At 38.1% G+C, this 18,370-nt stretch overlaps 1 protein-coding gene across 2 annotated transcripts in view; it reads left to right on the top strand.

Annotated features, from left to right (window-relative positions):
* Nucleotides 1-18,370, top strand: part of LOC149816090 (protein SWEETIE-like) — a 105,641-nt gene that overhangs the window by 75,574 nt on the left and 11,697 nt on the right. For both annotated transcript variants that reach the window (XM_089987568.1, XM_089987567.1), the window contains 5 exons: nt 10,551-10,648; nt 10,917-11,010; nt 11,257-11,392; nt 17,822-18,126; nt 18,196-18,342. In XM_089987568.1, the coding sequence (XP_089843694.1) occupies nt 10,551-10,648; nt 10,917-11,010; nt 11,257-11,392; nt 17,822-18,126; nt 18,196-18,342 (780 nt within the window). The remainder of the gene's footprint in view (nt 1-10,550; nt 10,649-10,916; nt 11,011-11,256; nt 11,393-17,821; nt 18,127-18,195; nt 18,343-18,370) is intronic.

Below are 18,370 nucleotides of genomic sequence, written 5' to 3'. Positions count from 1 at the left end.
GAAATCGAGGGATCTGTGTATGGTTAGATGTATCAAAGATGAAACACAAAGGGTTTTAGTCAAAGATGAGGAGATTAAGGAGAGATGGAAAGATTATTTTGATAAGCTATTTAATGGAAGTCATGCTTAGGATCTTGGAGACTTGTCCATTCCTTTTCATGAGATGAATCGTGACTTTATGCGCAAGATTCAAAAGAAAGAAATTGCAGAGGCTTTGAATAAAATGAAATCAATGAGGGCAGTTGGCCCAGATGGTATACCTATCGAGGCTTGGAAATGCTTGGGAGAGAAAGGTTTAGAATGGTTGACAAATCTTTTTAACAAGATTTGGCAGACAAATAAGATGCCTAATGAGTGGAGGAAGAGTACTTTGGTGTCTCTATATAAGAATAAAGGTGATATACAAGATTGCACAAACTATCGTGGTATAAAACTCATGAGTCATACTATGAAACTTTGGAATAGGGTGATTGAGTCTAGGTTGAGGAAGGTTGTAATGATATCAGAGAATCAATTTGGTTTTATGCCTGAAAGATCAACTATGGAAGCTATACATCTTCTTAGACAACTTATTGAGAGAAATAGAGAGAGGAACAAAGATTTGCATAAGGTTTTTATTGATTTGGAGAAGGCATACGATAGAGTACCTAGGGGCGTTCTCTGGTGGACAATGATAAAGAAAGGTGTTTCTCTCAAGTACATTAGTATAATTAAGGATATGTATGAAGGAGTAGTAACCAATGTCCGCACTTGTGGAGGGGTGACAACCAATTTTCCTATAACGGTTGGGTTATATCAAGGATCTGCTTTAAGCCCTTTCCTATTTGCTATAGTAATGGATGAGCTTACGAGATCAATTCAAGAAAATGTGCCGTGGTGTATGTTGTTTGCTGATGATATTGTTTTGATTGATGAGTCTAGAGCTGGGGTTAATGCTAAGTTAGAATTATGGAGACAGACATTTGAAGCAAGAGGTTTTAAGTTGAGTAAGAGTAAGACAGAATACATGGAATGTCGATTTAGTAAGCAACGAAGTAGTGATGGGAGTGTAGTGAAGCTTGGTGAGCAAGAAATACCGGTGGATGATTGTTTCAAATATTTGGGATCTATCATTCAAAAGTATGGAGAAATTGATGGAGATGTAAATCATAGGATAAAGGTTGGGTGGATGAAATAGAAGAGTGCAACTGGAGTGTTGTGCGATCGTAGAATGCCATTGCGGTTGAAGGGAAAGTTTTATAGGACGACTATTAGGCCCGCTTTACTATATGGTACAGAATGTTGGGCTGCCAAGAGACATCATATTCAAAAAATGAGTGTAGCTGAGATGCATATGCTGAGATGGATGTGTGGAAATACAATAAAAGATAAGATTCAGAACGAGGAGATACGTAAGAAGGTAGGCGTTGCACCCATTGAAAATAAGATGAGAGAGAATCGTTTACGGTGGTTTGGACATATTCGACGAAGGCCTAATGATGCTCCAGTTAGAAGGATGGAGAAATGGGAAAATATATTAGTTAAAAGAGATCGGGGTAGGCCTAGGAAGACATAGATGGAGGTGATAGGAAAGGATATGAATGCTTTGAACGTCACCGAGGACATGGCATTGGATAGAAATGATTGGAGAAGGATTCATGTGGAAGACCCAGAATGATTTTCTTTGCTGGTTCATATCGCCGACCCCAATTGTTTTGGGATGAAGGCGTAGTTGTTGTTGTTGTGAGTCCTTTTGTGTGTGCTCCTTTGTGAGTTTTCTAATGTGTTCCTTAAATAAACACTTGATGGGCACTTTCGTTCATAATTGAAGGTACTTGATTCTTTATATTAAATTTATGCAGGTTATGTGCATTTTATTAATAAAAATAATTATCTTTTTATTGTTGTTTTATGTGCATTAAATATGCTTTAATTGTATGATGCATATGTGTGTGTATTTCATATTAATTAGCTTGGTTCACATAATTGTATTCATGCATTTAATTAGCTTCTTTTTTTATTGTATGCATGATTGAAATGCTTAGGGTATTATTTATGCATAATTGTTTATATCTTCTTGATAATTGATATGTTTTTTAGTGATTAAGTTCCCTTATCATCAATATTTATGTTTTCTTGAAAAATATGTTGATTTTGAGTTTATGATTGTCTAAATTTGATTTCATAAAGATTTCTCTTTTGAGGTATGCTCTTCCTATCTTTTTTAATGGTTATCTAATATTTCTAAAAATTATCACCACTTTGCTTAAATTTTTTTTCCTTAAATGTTATTTTTGATCAATATATATATATTTGTTTTAAAACTTAATAACTATTTGGTTAGAATACCTTTTTTTTTGTAGTTGGGACCTATGTTTTGTTTTTTCTACAGGTTCTTAAAGATGTGATGGACTGAGAAAGGAATATCTTCGATGCATCATGAAGATGGAGATAGCTGTTGAAGGCGATTGGGGATGATCACCAATAAAAGACATTTGAAGACTTGTATTTGCAAAACTCTCTAATATGTCATAAAGATGGAGATTCCTATTGAAGCCATTTGAAGACTTGGATCCTTCCCATTGAATCTTTGTTGTATTTTCAAACTTTCGGTATATCTCACCGTAAGTTTGAGGGGGAGTGTTAAGTTGTACATATATATATATATTGTCATTCATACATATTTGTTTTATTTTGTACATATATACATATATATTCATATATACGTATATAATGATATAATAAGTAAATACCCTCTAAGGGTATTTTCATCATTTTACTCATGTAATAGTACTGTTCATTAGGAACAATTTTTCTTTTATTTATTTTTAATCTTTTTATTTAGTGTTTTTTTTGTAAAGAGCATGGGATGCTCCTCAACGGTCACATTTGTAACTGTTGGGAGCTTCCAACGACTCTATTAGGAGCTCCCCAATAGAGCTCCATGCTCTCCCTTTGTGTATTTATAGGGGTTGAACCCCTCTCTCTTGTAACCAATGCTTCTCTTAAGCATTTATGCTCAATAAAGATGAATATTTTTACATTTTGTGTTTTTCTATTTAATTTCTTAGTGTTTTATATGCACTTAGTTCTTATGTTGTCCCTTGTTGGCTATTGTTTTGTCCTATAGTGGACTTGTGCTTGTGCACATTGTGATTGTGATCTTGTAAGCCCTTAGTGACATTGGTTTGTGCTTATGCACTTTTGTGATCGTAATCTTGTAAAGTCCTTAGTGGCTTATATTTTTCGCTATTTCATTACAACGTTGGGTTATTAGATGGCTCTAAGGTCAAGCCCAAGTAATGTGATAACAACCATGAGACAAATCTTGTTGAATGGGAGAGAGACAATGCCAAAGTAAAATCTTGGTCTTGGGTTTCGTGGAACATAATATTTCAGTAAATATTATGAAATATGAAAATGCCAAGGATGCATGGGCATATTTGAGACAGATCTATGAGCAAGCCAATTGAGCAAAGTGATATCAATTGCAACAAGAGTTAAAGTCTCTAAGGTAGGGAAGTGAGCCCGTTCAGGACTTTTATGTTCGTTTTCACTAGGCATCATATGCTCTGACCTTGACGATGTCCATCTCAAAGTGTAATAAGTGTAATGAATGTATTGAGTGTCAGAATTGAGATGTGGAGGCCAGGGATCAGAAGCAGGTGATAGATTTCCTTATGGCTCTGTGTTCTGAATTTGATGATGTTTGAAACAATATTTTACATCGCTCCTTTCTCCCTACCCTAGTGCAAGCTTTGGGTGAGTTTCTTATAGAAGAGACCAAGCTCAAGTCTCTTGGTGGTTAGCCTCCAATAGTGTGCTTGCAATAATCCGTTAGTTTAGGGGTAGAGGTGGAGGTAGGGCGGGAGGTCGGTTCAGTGGAAGCCATGATGATATGAGCTCTATCTAGTGTCATTACTCTAAGAACTATGGACATGAAAAAATTCATTTCCAGTGCTCAAGAAGAAGAGTGGAGTTGTAGCTTTATCTGTAGAGGAAGATGGTTCCAAAGCTAAGCCTAGTATATCTGATGTGAGCAGTGTTGGTTCTCAAGCTGGTACTTCTTCTACATCGAAATCACCTGATATTGTGAGCATCATCCACCATCAGTTATTGGAGCAGATGCAACAACATATTTAACGACTTTAACTTCTTGCTCAATCTGCCACTGCCTCCTCTACTTCTGGTCTTTCTTTTTCTGGTATTGCTTATGCAGGTATTCTTGGTAGTTTCGATGGTTAGTTGATAGACTCAGGAGCATTTTATCTTCTGACAACTCATGGGTCTATCCTATCCAATTGTCATCCTTTCAATGGTGTTTTTCGCACTATAGATGGATCTTCGATGTCAATTTCTAAAGTTGGTACTGTGTCTTCCACTTTTCTTGGGGGTTAAGCTTAATATCTCACAAGTTTATTATGATCTTTGGCCATGAATCTCATTTTTGTCGGGAAAATAACTAAGCTCAATTGTAATGTCTTCTTTTCTCCTATTGACAGTGTTGTGTAAGATCAACTATCGCGGAGGAGGATTGAACTTAGCCACAAAAAGAGTGATTTGTATTATCTGGAGTGGTTGGACATGAGTAAGCAGAGGAGATGTGAAGTTGGTGTGAGTGTCGCTAGTTTGGATGAGCCTTTTTTGTGGCACCAAAGACTCTGACATATATCTAGTTTTAGGTTGCAATACTTAGTCACTTCTGGTAGTCTAGGAGGCTCAAAGCTTGTAGTTTCGAGTCATGTGCAAGATTGTGAGATTTGTAGGTTAGCTAAGGGTTATGCCTAGAAACTCAAAGTCCATTTCAGTTTGTACATTCTGATGTATGGGGTCCATCTCCTACTTTATCTAATGAGGGTTCATCTTACTTTGTCACATTCATAGATGATTGTATAAGGCTTACATGAATTTATTTCATGAGAAATAAAACTGAACTTTTTCAGATATTCAAGAAATTTTGTGCAATGGTTGAAAATCAGTTTTCTGCTAAAACCAAAAGTCTGCATACCGACTTTGGAGGAGAATAAGAGAATAAATTTTTTTGGGAGTTTTTTGTAAGATAAGAGAATTAAACATCAGAAGACATGTCCTTACACTATTGAGCAGAATGGTATAGATTATTAAGATTGTATTATAAACTGTTAATGTAACATATAACTTTATGTTTGGGTATGGATCTAAACATTTGGTCCAACCCAGTTACTACTTTGTATATATATATATATATATATATATATATATATATATATATATATATATATATATACACACACACACACACACACACATGAAGTAGGGCACAACTTCGGTTGTGAAGTCTCCCCTTTTACTGCTGCAGCTCTCTCTCTCTCTCTCATAGGGCCATTCTCACATAGATAAGAGAAAGAACATGCATATCTTGGAGACTACTAGAGTCCTGCTTTTTTTGGTGACAACGTTCTTGGAAATTACTAGGCAGATGCAGTTTGCATGACAATTTATCATATCAATCGCATACCATCAACAACTCTGGAGGGTATATCCCTGTTCTAAAAACTATATGGGTCCGTTCCTAATTACAACTTGATGATAATATTTGGGTGCACTTGCTTTGTATTGTTACTTAGTAGATACATGGATAAACATTCACCTCGCTCAGCAAAATGTTGTTTCGTGGGCTTTCCTGATGATTAAAAGGGGTATAAGTATTATGACCTAGTGGAGAAGCAAGTTTGGATATCTAGATGTGTTTTTCATGAAGACATGCCTTTAGTCAGGATGAGACCAAAGAAAAGAGCTCAGTTGATTTCTCCTTCTCGATTTCATTCTCTGTAGAAAACAAAGTTGAGAGATATATAGGGGCTCAAAGGGAGGAAACTCAAGGGGCAAATGGTAAATTTGGTCAAACTTATTTTAGGAGGCAAAAATATGTGGTGATCAGGTTGAAGTAGAAGTAGGAAATATATAGGCCAATTCAGATCCTCTTCAAGCTGATCCTGAGCACGTGAGCTTGGAGTCTCTTTCCACATCTTCTACTCCTCCTCAGGTACATCGTAGTACTAGAGTCTCAGTCCCTCCTACTCAATTTGTATCTTGTGAGTCCTTTACTCCTTATGTTGAGCCTAGTTCTTATTACAAAAGCTGCTTCTAAAGAGGAAAGAATGCATACTTGGGATCTTGTGTATCTCTTATCAGGCAAAGACGTAGTTGGTTGCAAGTGGGTATACAAGATAAAGACTAAATCACATGGGTCAATCGAACGGTATAAGGCCAGATTGTTTGCAAAAGAGTACAACCAATCAACAATTCATAATTGACTTTGAAGAGACTTTTGCTTCTGTTGCTAATATGACTTGCTAATATGATTGCCATTAGGACCTTGTTTACAGTTGTTGCGATAAGGCAATGGAATCTCTGGCAGTTGGATGTGAAAAATGCATTCCTAAATGAAGACTTAGATGAGGTGTATATGGAGTTGCCACAGAGACATGCAGATGCTTAGGGAAGAGTTTGTAGGTTAAGGAGAGCCTTGTATGGGCTTAGGCAAGCACCCAAAGATTAGTTTGAAAATTTCAGGTCAACTGTGAAATCGCTTGGTTTTTAGCAAAGTTATCATGATCCTGCTTTTTTTGTATCCTCTTCTGTTCATGGAAAGTGTATCTTGCATTTGTATGTTGATCATATGATCATCACATGAGATGATATGCAAAAAATAGTTGACACCATCTTGGGGCATCTAAAGTATTTTCTTGGTTTAGAGGTTGCATATTCAAAGAGAGGGCTTCCATTGTCACAACATAAGTATGCAACTGATCTTGTGGTAACTGCTAGACTTGCAAATGATTTCAAGGTCTCAAGTACAATGGAAGAAAATGGTAAACTAAGAACCACTGATGGTGAAAAACTTGTGAATCCAATGATTTACATAAACTTATGGGAAGTTTGGTTTATTTGACCATTACCATGCCTGCCATGACTTATGTAGTTCACGTTGTTAATCACTTTATGAGTTCTCCTACTTCAGTCCATCTTGCTGCAGTGCTTAGAATCATCCGGTATATGTGAGACACCATGACACCATACACTTAAGAATGTTTTTTTCATCATCATCTTCTACAAAACTTGGAGCAGAGTTACCGGAAGCACCTAGCTTAGTGGGGAAGCGCAAAACGTCGCACTTTTGAAACATGTTGGGAAGCGCTGATTTTTTTGGGAAGCGGGAAGCATGTTTCCCTTTTATGGGAAATGCATTTCCCATTTATAGGAAACACGCTTCCCATTTATGGGAAGTGCGCTTCCCCCACACTTCCTCCATTTTTTCATTTTTTTTGTATTTTTATTTTTATTTTTAATTTTTTTCGCTTCCCCCTCGCTTCCCAGGTCGCTTCCGAGACGATTCTTCATTCACTTTTAAATTGTCCCATGCTTCTCGCTTCCTAAAAATTTGAAAGTGCCACGCTTCCTGCTTTCGCTTCCCGTATCGCTTCCCGCTCCCGCTCCCGCTTCCTCGACTGATAACCATGACTTGGAGCCTTTTGTCTCAGATCTTGAGGGATCTACTATAGATTGTCTTTCGACTGTTGGATTTTGTTTCTTCATTGGGTGATCTTTGATTTCCTGGAAAAGCAAAAGGCAACAAAGGTTTGCATTATCTACTGTACAGGCAGAGTATAGAGTTATAACAAGTGATTGCTGAGATCATTTGGATAAGATGCTTTTTAGAAGAATTTGGTGTTGCAGTAGGTGAAGGAACATCCTTATACTGTGACAATATGAGTGCATTCTACATTGCAAAGAATCCAAAGTTTTATGAATGAAAAAAATATATTGAGATAGATTTTCACTTTACTAGGAGGGCATATGAGGATGGAGTTATATTCTTGGATCATGTGAGCTTAAAAGAGCAAATAACTTATATTTTTACCAAGAGTTTGGCTCCTTTGCATTTTCAAACATTACTATCCAAACTTGGGATGATTTTGTTTGCATCATCTCAATTTTGAGGGGGAGTATTAAAATATGAAGACCCTCTTTATTGTATATATGATTCTTTATGAGGGTAAATCTGCAATTTTTCCCTTCTAGTATTATACTTATGTTATAAGAGCTTTTTAGCTTTTGTATTTGCAGGGTATGGGTGTTGACCCCTCCCTTTTATTGTTGTATCTTCTCTTTCTTTAGGGAATGAAGTTCTCGTTCTCCCTAGCTCTCTCTTTTCCTTGCTTGTTTCCCTTAGTCATTGGGTTTCGTGATTTTCACAACTAGGGTTGTCAACTGGTCGGGTCAAAGCTCAGCCAGGGACGACCCGGACCTGCTCGTATAATTAATTATTGGGTTCAGCTTTTGTCAGGTCACGAAAATGGAATCCCGAACCCAGACCCGCATAATTTCAGAATTTTTTTTATTAAAAATGCCATGGTTTTAAAACCCAGTGGCTTGTCACTCGGCGACTCGGCCAGGTTATGTTAACTTTATATTTTATCTAAAAATGTATAAATATATGTATATACTATGTATATTTTATAGTATTTTATCAATATATTATATATTATGCATTATATGATATTTTTATATTATATTTAATGTATAATTTTATTAATATATGTATAACTATAGTTTTATATATAATATACGTAATTATCTATGTCACACGGACTCGGCTAAGGAGGTGCCGCACCCGAGTCGACACGCCCCGACACGGGTGCGGACTCGGGTGCGGCTTCGGACTCGGCCCGGACTCGGTCAACGCCGAGTCGGACTCGGTCAACGAGTCCAGGCCGAGTCCGTCCACATTTTGGACTCGGTCAACTTTGACCGAGTCCAAAAATGTCCCTAAAAAACTATTTTTTTATATTTTTTATTTAAAAAAATATATATAAAAAAGGCACTGTGACTGTGCAGTCTTTGCAGTGTGCACAGTCTTTGCAGTGTGCACTGTGCACAGTCTGTGACTGTGCACAGTGCTGTGCCTGTGCACAGTGCACAGTGCTGTGCCTGTGCACAGTCACAGTCTGTGACTGTGCACAGACACCTGTGGCATTTAAAAAATAAAATAAAATAAAATTATATATATATATATATATATATATATATATATATATATATATATATATATATATATTTTTTTTTTTGCCGAGTCCCCGTGTCCAAAAATTTTAAAATTGTGCCGCACCCGTGTCGCACCCGCACCCGCACCCGCACCCGCACCCATGTGACATAGGTAATTATATATAAAATATATTATATATGTATATATATGCACGACTCTCCCATGACTCGGTTGACTCTTCCATGACTCGGCTGGGTCAAGTCGGTAACTCGGTCGAGTTTTGTACAAAACGAGTTTGTACTCATTTTTTATCCAATGACTGGGCAATCCGGGCCGAGTCATTTGAGTCACTAGGTTGACCCAACGAGTTTTTATACTATGAAAAATACATATAATTTACTCGGGTCAGGTCAGGTACCTGGCAAAAATCATGACCCAAAACCAGCTGCATATTGCTCGGGTCGTGTTCGGGTTGACTCGAATATTATTCAGGTCAGCATTTTGCATGGCCATACCCAAGAATTCTGGTTCGGGTACCCAGTACAAACCCGACCAGTTGACAGCCCTATTCACAAAGACATGTAAAAACAATATTGATGACAAAAGAGACAAACTCGACCCCTTCATTTTTTTTTTCTGATTTTTTTGAACCTTTTCATGGGACACATGCGATTCATATATGAAATTGTCTTTCCTTTGTCGGTGAGTAAAAAAATCTAACCAACCTCTTCTTCAATTAGCATAAGGAACCTTATAACTTCTCTTGGTTTTGCAAAGGAGATTCAAGTCAATTCATTATAATGCTAAAATGGAATTATAAAATGGCAGAGATTTTGGTGGCAGATAATAAAATAGCAGGCCTCATATCACAAAAAAAAGACTCGAGCCAAAACACAGAAAAGAGGGAAAGCCAAAAGCATGAAATATCAGGAAAGTAGAGCACAAAAATTACTGGAAACTGGGGAAGGATATCTTGCTGACGAAGATTGTAGGCAACTTGATCTTGCAGATGCAGCACTGCTTGGTAGTAAAGATGAATAGGAGGAAGATGACACACATGAAGCAGAACTTGCCGAACCATGAACATATGGACTCTCATATTAACCAGCAATTAAACCCTGAAATGATCTAAATCGTGAACAAGTTTTACCTGCTAAAGATTGATTTTGAATCATTGAGCTAGCTCCAGTGAACATGAAAGGGAGGGAGTCCTGCCATCCCTCTTCTTTGGTTATTTTCTATGGCTAACATCTAATGAAAATATGATTACAGGTTTCTACTTTCTATATTTGATAATATTTATTTGAAGAGGGTTATGTATGTTACATGTCTCTTTTATAAGAGAATCCAGTTTATGTTTGAAGTGGGTGCACACAAACCAGTGCGCACCAGAGAAAGCCTTGACCACCTCTCTGTCATTATCATGTTTTTAAATTTGGAAGGAGAATTATAGTATCATCAGGAGTCCTTGATTTTCATACTTGCATCATTACTTGTCAGTATTATCTGAATCTTATAGATAAGCGTTTTGATTTTGAAACAGATTGTGGAGTTTTGCCCCATTGATTATTTTGAGAATGAAGAATTTGCAGCCTTCACAACAGAGCTTTGTATCAAGTATCTTTATAGAGCTTTTCGAAGGTTTGGAGATCTTGTCTTGGTCCTCATTACTTTTTTTTATGTTCCATGTGGTGTGCGATGCCCTCCTATTACAACTTATTTCATTAATTAATAAATACTCATCTGTAGAGAGAGAGAGAGCCCCAATCTAGGCAAGTAAAGACCTGGTCTTAACCTGATTTTTAAACTCAATTCTTGGACCCGATTCATAACATACAGTTGCTTTATGTTTTGCTTAACACTTTGTTCATAACATTGTTTTGAACCTTTCATGTTTAAAATTGTACAGTGTTGAGAGAACAGATATTGACCCCAGTTTTGCTAAAACATTTTGCACATCACTAAACGTAACTGAGACCCTTGCTTGCCGTCTGTGTGTTGAGGTTTGTATTCTTTATCCTTTCTTTTTCTTACAATTCAATGCTTGTTTTAGGCCATTGGTTTCTTCTTCTTCTTTCTTGGATCATTTTGTTTTCTTTTCTAAAAATAGAGCTCTTAAATGTATTTGCAGTACCTGCATGGAACCTCTTGTGTTTTCTATTTCCTCTCCTCATTTGCCATCATATATTGGTGCCTTTCTGTTGGACTTTCATTCTTTCTATTATATCTGATAAATCTGATAATTGCAGAAACAAAGGAAGCTGTTGCTAGCTTTGCTATGTGCAAGCCGTACTTGTTTCCAAGGTGCTACAAGTTACACAATATTGTCACCAGTAATTGCTTTTACCCAGAAAGTTCTGCCTTTGCTGAAGCAACAATTTGGAGGTACAGATTTCTCATAATGATAGGCGATTTTCACACAAATACAAATTTTTGTTTGAATGCCCATTTGTGGAAAGCTTACTGTTCTACTCACTGCAGAATTCAATCATTTGTATTTGAATGGCTTCATTGGTTGTCCTGATTTTAAGTTTTTTTTTTAATATTACCATAGTGTTTTTTTTTTGTGGCACAATGTATATATCCAGATTAATTTTTTGAAGTAACAAGTGGATAAGAAGACTTGAAATCTGAGTGCTTGATGAACGTGCCATGGCTAGAGTGGATCACTAATATGGCTGTTTGGACTGTTTAACAAGATTTTATTTATATTGAAAATGCCAAATAAGTGGAGGATACGAATCTTAATACATATCATATCTACAAGAACAAATGCGAGACCCAGAATTATGACAACTATTGAGTTATTAAAGTCATTAGTCTTACCATGAAACTTTGGGGAGTTGGAGTGACACCTTAGATAATCAAATGTATTTGAGAACCAATTTCGATTCATGTTAAAAAGTTTGATAACATAATCTATTTTGCTACTTGGGCAACCGATTACATTGAACTGGTGATGCAGGATGAACTGGAAGCCAGGTTACGGTGCGTAACTTTGCTCTAACCTAGATCCCACAAAGGGTGTTGGTCGATTAAGACAGCAGGACAATGGTCATGGAAGTTGAAATCCCCTAAGGAGTGTGTAACAATTCACCTGCTGAATCAACTAGCCCCGAAAATGGATGATGCTTAAGTGTGTGACCCACACCCGGCCGTTGGGGCGATTGCCATGCCTCAATGAGTAGGAGGGCACGACGGTCGTTGCGAAACCCAGGCCGTGAGGCTGGGTGAAACGGCCGTCGGTGCAGATCTTGGTGGTAGTGGCAAATATTCAAATGAGAACTTTGAGGGCCGAAGAGGGGAAAGGTTCCATGTGAACGACACTTGCACATGGGTTAGTCGATCCTAAGAGGCAGGGGAAGCCCGTTGGATAGCGTGGATCACACGAACCTCGAAAGAGAATATTTTAAAATTCTCGAACTCGAACATGGCGGTTGGCGGCAACGTTTAGGAGTCCGGACACGTTGGCAGGGGCCTCGAGAAGAGTTATCGTTTCTGTTTAACAGCCTGCCCACCCTAGAAACGGCTCAGCCGGAGGTACGGTCCAGCGGCTGTAAGAGCACCGGGTCTCCAAGGTCAACAAACTCTGGCCAATGGAACAATGTAGGCAAGGGAAGTCGGCAAAACAGATCTGTAACTACAGGATGGGGTTGAAATTATTGTGAAACAATGAATGGTGAGACATTTATTTCAAGGTTGGCTTACATCATGGATTTGCACTAAGCACATTTTTGTTTGCACTCATTAGGCAAAATGCATTCATTTATACAAGAATAGATTTTGTGATTCATATTGTTTGCAGATGATCCCTATATATATATAAGTAAGAGTCGTGATAATGAGAATTTGGAGAAGTATATGATAGCAAAGAAGGAAGCTAAAAAAGTTGTTCGAAACGCGAGGGCTAAGGTATATAAGGAGGTTTATGACAAGTTGGATACCAAAGAAGGCGAGAAGGATATTTATAGGCTTGCAAAGATGAGAGATAGGAAATCGAAGGATTTGGGTATGGTTAGATGTATCAAAGATGAAACGCAAAGGGTTTTAGTCAAAGATGAGGAGATTAAGGAGAGATGGAAAGATTATTTTGATAAGCTATTTAATGGAAGTCATGCTTAGGATCTTGGAGACTTGTCCATTCCTTTTCATGAGATGAATCGTGACTTTATGCGCAAGATTCAAAAGAAAGAAATTGCAGAGGCTTTGAATAAAATGAAATCAATGAGGGCAGTTGGCCCAGATGGTATACCTATCGAGGCTTGGAAATGCTTGGGAGAGAAAGGTTTAGAATGGTTGACAAATCTTTTTAACTTGATTTGGCGAACAAATAAGATGCCTAATGAGTGGAGGAAGAGTACTTTGGTGCCTTTATATAAGAATAAGGGTGATATACAAGATTGCACAAACTATCGTGGTATAAAACTCATGAGTCATACTATGAAACTTTGGGAGAGGGTGATTGAGTCTAGGTTGAGGAAGGTTGTCATGATATCGGAGAATCAATTTGGTTTTATGCCTGGAAGATCAACTATGGAAGCTATACATCTTCTTAGACAACTTATTGAAAGATATAGAGAGAGGAACAAAGATTTGCATATAGTTTTTATTGATTTAGAGAAGGCATACGATAGAGTACCTAGGGACGTTCTCTGGTGGACAATGATGAAGAAAGGTGTTTCTCTCAAGTACATTAGTATAATTAAAGATATGTATGAAGGAGTAGTAACCAATGTCCGCACTTGTGGAGGGGTGACAACCAATTTTCCGATAACGGTTGGGTTACATCAAGGATCTGCTTTAAGCCCTTTCCTATTTGCGATAGTGATGGATGAGCTTACGAGATCAATTCAAGAAAATGTACCGTGGTGTATGTTGTTTGCTGATGATATTGTTTTGATTGATGAGTCTAGAGCTGGGGTTAATGCTAAGTTAGAATTATGGAGACAGACATTGGAAGCTAGAGGTTTTAAGTTGAGTAAGAGTAAGACTGAATATATGGAATGTCGGTTTAGTAAGCAACGAAGTAGTGATGGGAGTGTAGTGAAGCTTGGTGAGCAAGATATACCGGTGAATGATTATTTCAAATATTTGGGATCTATCATTCAAAAGTATGGAGAAATTGATGGAGATGTAAATCATAGGATAAAGGTTGGGTGGATGAAATGGAAAAGTGCTACTGGAGTGCTGTGCGATCGTAGAATGCCATTGCGGTTGAAGGGAAAGTTTTATAGGACGACTATTAGACCCGCTTTACTATATGGTACGGAATGTTGGGCTGCCAAGAGACATCATATTCAAAAAATGAGTGTAGCTGAGATGCGGATGCTTAGATGGATGTGTGGAAATACAATAAAAGATAAGATTCGGAACGAAGAGATACGTAAGAAGGTAGGTGTTGCACCCATTGAAAATAAGATGCGAGAGAATCGTTTACGGTGGTTTGGACATATTCGGCGAAGGCCTAATGATGCTCCAGTTAGAAGGTTGGAGAAATGGGAAAATATATTAGTTAAAAGAGGTCGGGGTAGGCCTAGGAAGACTTGGATGGAGATCATAGGAAAGGATATGAATGCTTTGAACCTCACCGAGGACATGGCGTTGGATAGAAATGATTGGAGGAAAAGGATTCATGTGGAAGACCCAAAATGAATTTCTTTTTTGGTTCATATCGCTGACCCCAATTGTTTTGGGATGAAGGCGTAGTTGTTGTTGTTGTATATATATATATATATATATATATATATATATATATATAAGAATGGGTTTCCGAGTTGTTTTTCCCAGGTCTGACCGCACAGATGCGTTAACGACACTTGGATCTTATTTTTTGATAAAAAAAAACATGATTTTTAAGCCTTGAGTATTTATGATATTTATAAAAATTTTACACCGGCGATTTTCAAACCTTATAAAAACCTATTTACAAGTCAGAATCGAATGATGCAAGAGTTCATTCCTATAAAATCAAACACGTAGAACACATCTGTATGGTCAGATTCGAGAAAAACATGAAAAAGAAACCTTCAAAAGCCCCATAGGCAGCGGTAGACACAGATCGGTGTAGGCAGCTACTCTCTACTATATATATGTATATATAGAGGAAGACCCATAATGTTGAACGACATTGGACTCGCCCCTGCACGTTAATTTTGCGCAAAAAAAGAGAGTATTAGCAGCAGTCATGACCACGGCTAATTGTCTCGGCGAAAAAACGACGCCCGTCGCTGTTCGCGCGCGTGATCATCGGCGGGCACGAGTCCGATAACAGTGGATGAAATGTTCATCCACAGTTACAGGTTACTATATATATATATATATATAGAGAGAGAGAGAGCCGAAAGAGGATCAACATTATCACTCATGAAGATCAACAAAATGTTGAACCCATGAACCCAACAAAATAGAAAACAAAACTAAAATATAGAAAAACAAAAGCAAAAGGAAAAGAAAAAGAAACTACAGCCAGCTAGCAACAAACAACAAAGCCAAGCTCAGCCAGGATCCTCTGGATAAGAAGGAACCACCGATGAGTGAACGTTGTTCAGACGGAAGGAGAGGTCTCTAAGATGCATACATAGAATCACGTATACATCAACCAAGATTTTATGGACAAGATTGTTAAGGATGACCGGAATTTGACGGAAAGTAGCATCATTGCGTGCCATCCAAACAAACCACCAAGTAGTAAGCAACCATGTCTTCCAGATCAGTCTCCACCGCTTGTAACGTCTAATTTCAATAGGGCCTAGGAGCAGATCAAGCGCAAAAGACTCCTCTTTAACAATTACGTTCGGAGATCTCCACGTGCTATTAAATAGGGCCACGAAGATTGGGCAGGACCAGAATAAATGAAAAGTAGTTTCTTCAGCAGCTTGACACAACACACACCAACTTGGGAACTGAAAGCCCAACTTCTTTAAATAACTGTGAGTCTAAACCCTATCATGCAAAATTAACCAAGCCAAGACCTGAGATCTTGGGGTAGGGCCCTTACCCCATAACGCACACTCAGGGAACCAATCTGCCCCTGGGGGGAGCAACGATCTATACACTTTATGGGTGTGGAACGCACCATTTGGTGCAATAGCCCAATGCAACCATTGATCATAATTACCTGCATCCCCAATTTGATCTCTGAAGGACGATAAGGCTCTCAGCCACATGCTTCGCAAGTGCGAGATCGCCAGCCCCCGGGTTCCATGACGAAAGTTAGATAAATCAGGAGCACCATATTTAGCATGAAGCAAACAAGCACAATGAGAACCTGGTTGATGGGCCATCCAACATTGCTTGGCCACAAGAGCAATACTCCTCTGTCTTGGAGCAAAAACACCTAAGCCAGCCATACGCTTAGGTAACACCAACGTTCGCCAACCAACCAAATGGCACTTACTCTTAAGCTGACACCCAGACCAAAGAAAATCTGTCATTAAACGACAAATCTGCTTCTCCACGCCCACAGGCATCACGAACATTGACATGAAGAATTCAGGGATAGAAGAAAGAACATGTCTGATTAAAGTCAGACGGCCAGCAATGGTGAGATAAGACGCCTGCCACGAAAAAAGCTTGTTTTTCACTTTTTGAATAGTTGGAGCCCAAGCAGCTGAAGAGAGGTGCTTCACTTGTAACGGCAGGCCCAAATACGTCATCGGCAACTCAGAGATTGCACAATTGAAAATCCGTTGACCCGCTGCAAGCATAGGATACTGAACATTGAACATAGTAATAGAGCATTTGCTATCATTTAGGGAAAGCCCAGAAAGAGAAAGAAAGAACTGGAGAATAAGCTTGAATCTAAGCATTTGTTGCACGTTTGCTCGCCCAAAAATAATCATATCATCAGCATAAATAAGAATATGGTCCGAAAAATCCGGAAGATCTAGAGGATCTATCAGGCGCTTCTCCGCAGAGAGAGAGAGAGAGAGAGAGAGAGAGAGAGAGAGAGAGAGAGAGAGAGAGAGAGAGAGAGAGAGAGAGAGGTGTATCTCCCAAACTGTCCCCGACCCCTTTAAAAAACATACTTCCATGTGTTTTTTTTAATCTAAACCTGTAGATGTGACCTCTATGCTTTGTTTAGTAAAAAAAAAGTATTAGTTTAAGCATTTTGATGTTTACATGTGTTTTTAGGGCCGTGAAAAAATCAATGGTATATATTGCACCAAAAACTTGATTAGCTAAAAATCAAGATTTTTTGTTAAATTGATTTGCTCCAAAACATGGCTTTAGTAAATGAGCAATGATAAACACATCTATAGGTTTGGATTAAGCAAAACACTTGCACAAATATGTTTTTTTAAAGAGGTCTAGGACAGTCTGGGAGATAAATGGTCTGGAAGATACAATATATATATATATTAATAGAGAGAGAGAGAGAGAGAGAGAGAGAGAGAGGTTAGTATCACAAGTTCAGGTGCTGGTACATGCTGCATGTCATGTTTGGTTCCACAAGAAGGGCGCAGTTGGGTTGTGGCCCGGCTTGGCCTAGTTAAGACATGTACTTTTTAGTGGTTGATGAATCTTATATCAAAACACGGGTACTTGAAGTGATAGGCAAAAAGGGAGGCCATGAGATCGCTGCTATGACTCAAACCTCAGATGTGCACAAATGGTGATGTTATTGTTGGTCAACTGGGTTACACCTAATCTGTTCTGGTCTTTGTCCTAAAAGATGGGGTTTTATGTTAGCCAGTAGTATGACGAAGGGGAAGGAGAGGGGTTGTATGTCATTGGTAATATAAACTAACGTTTGAGAAAGTTTGTCATTTAGTGTTTTATTTCTCATCTTAAAATCAATGATTTGTCTTGCAGATAAAGCCGACAATAATAGTGATGAAGCTGCAGAAGTCAACACAGTAATCCGTGCTTGGGCAAGTTCCATTGCTCATCTTTGTTTGCATTATACTGAAAGAGTCCACATGGTGGGGAACAAGAGGGACTCGTCAAAACTATATCTGGAGAAGCTCTCTTTCTGCCTGGCAGAATCTGTGGTGCTTGCCAGACTTATTCATGAAATTCAATATCTTTATCCAAGTGATGACCACTTATTTTATTTTTCCATTTATCAATGCTGCATCAAATGCATACAGCGCTCTATTACTGACTGTGATATAGAGGTAAGATGTTATTGATTCCTATACATTGTCCACAAATTGCAAGTGTCTGAGAGTTCGTTGCTTCAACAGGTTCAGGCCATCGGATTGCAAACGTTGAAAAACATCATGCAAAAAGAACTTGGTGAAGGCTCACAAACTAAGAACTATTCATTCATTCTGTTTTTCATAGGAGAGCTCTTTGAAGACATCCTGCTTCTGGCTCAAAAGCTTTTAAAGGTGTTTATTCACTATGTTGACAAAAGAA

Source organism: Nuphar pumila, chromosome 14, assembly GCF_984573655.1.
Source record: "Nuphar pumila chromosome 14, dmNupPumi1.hap1.1, whole genome shotgun sequence".
Classification (NCBI taxonomy): domain Eukaryota; kingdom Viridiplantae; phylum Streptophyta; class Magnoliopsida; order Nymphaeales; family Nymphaeaceae; genus Nuphar; species Nuphar pumila.
Note: the sequence above shows the minus strand (reverse complement) of the source record. Positions and strands in the feature narration are given on the sequence as shown.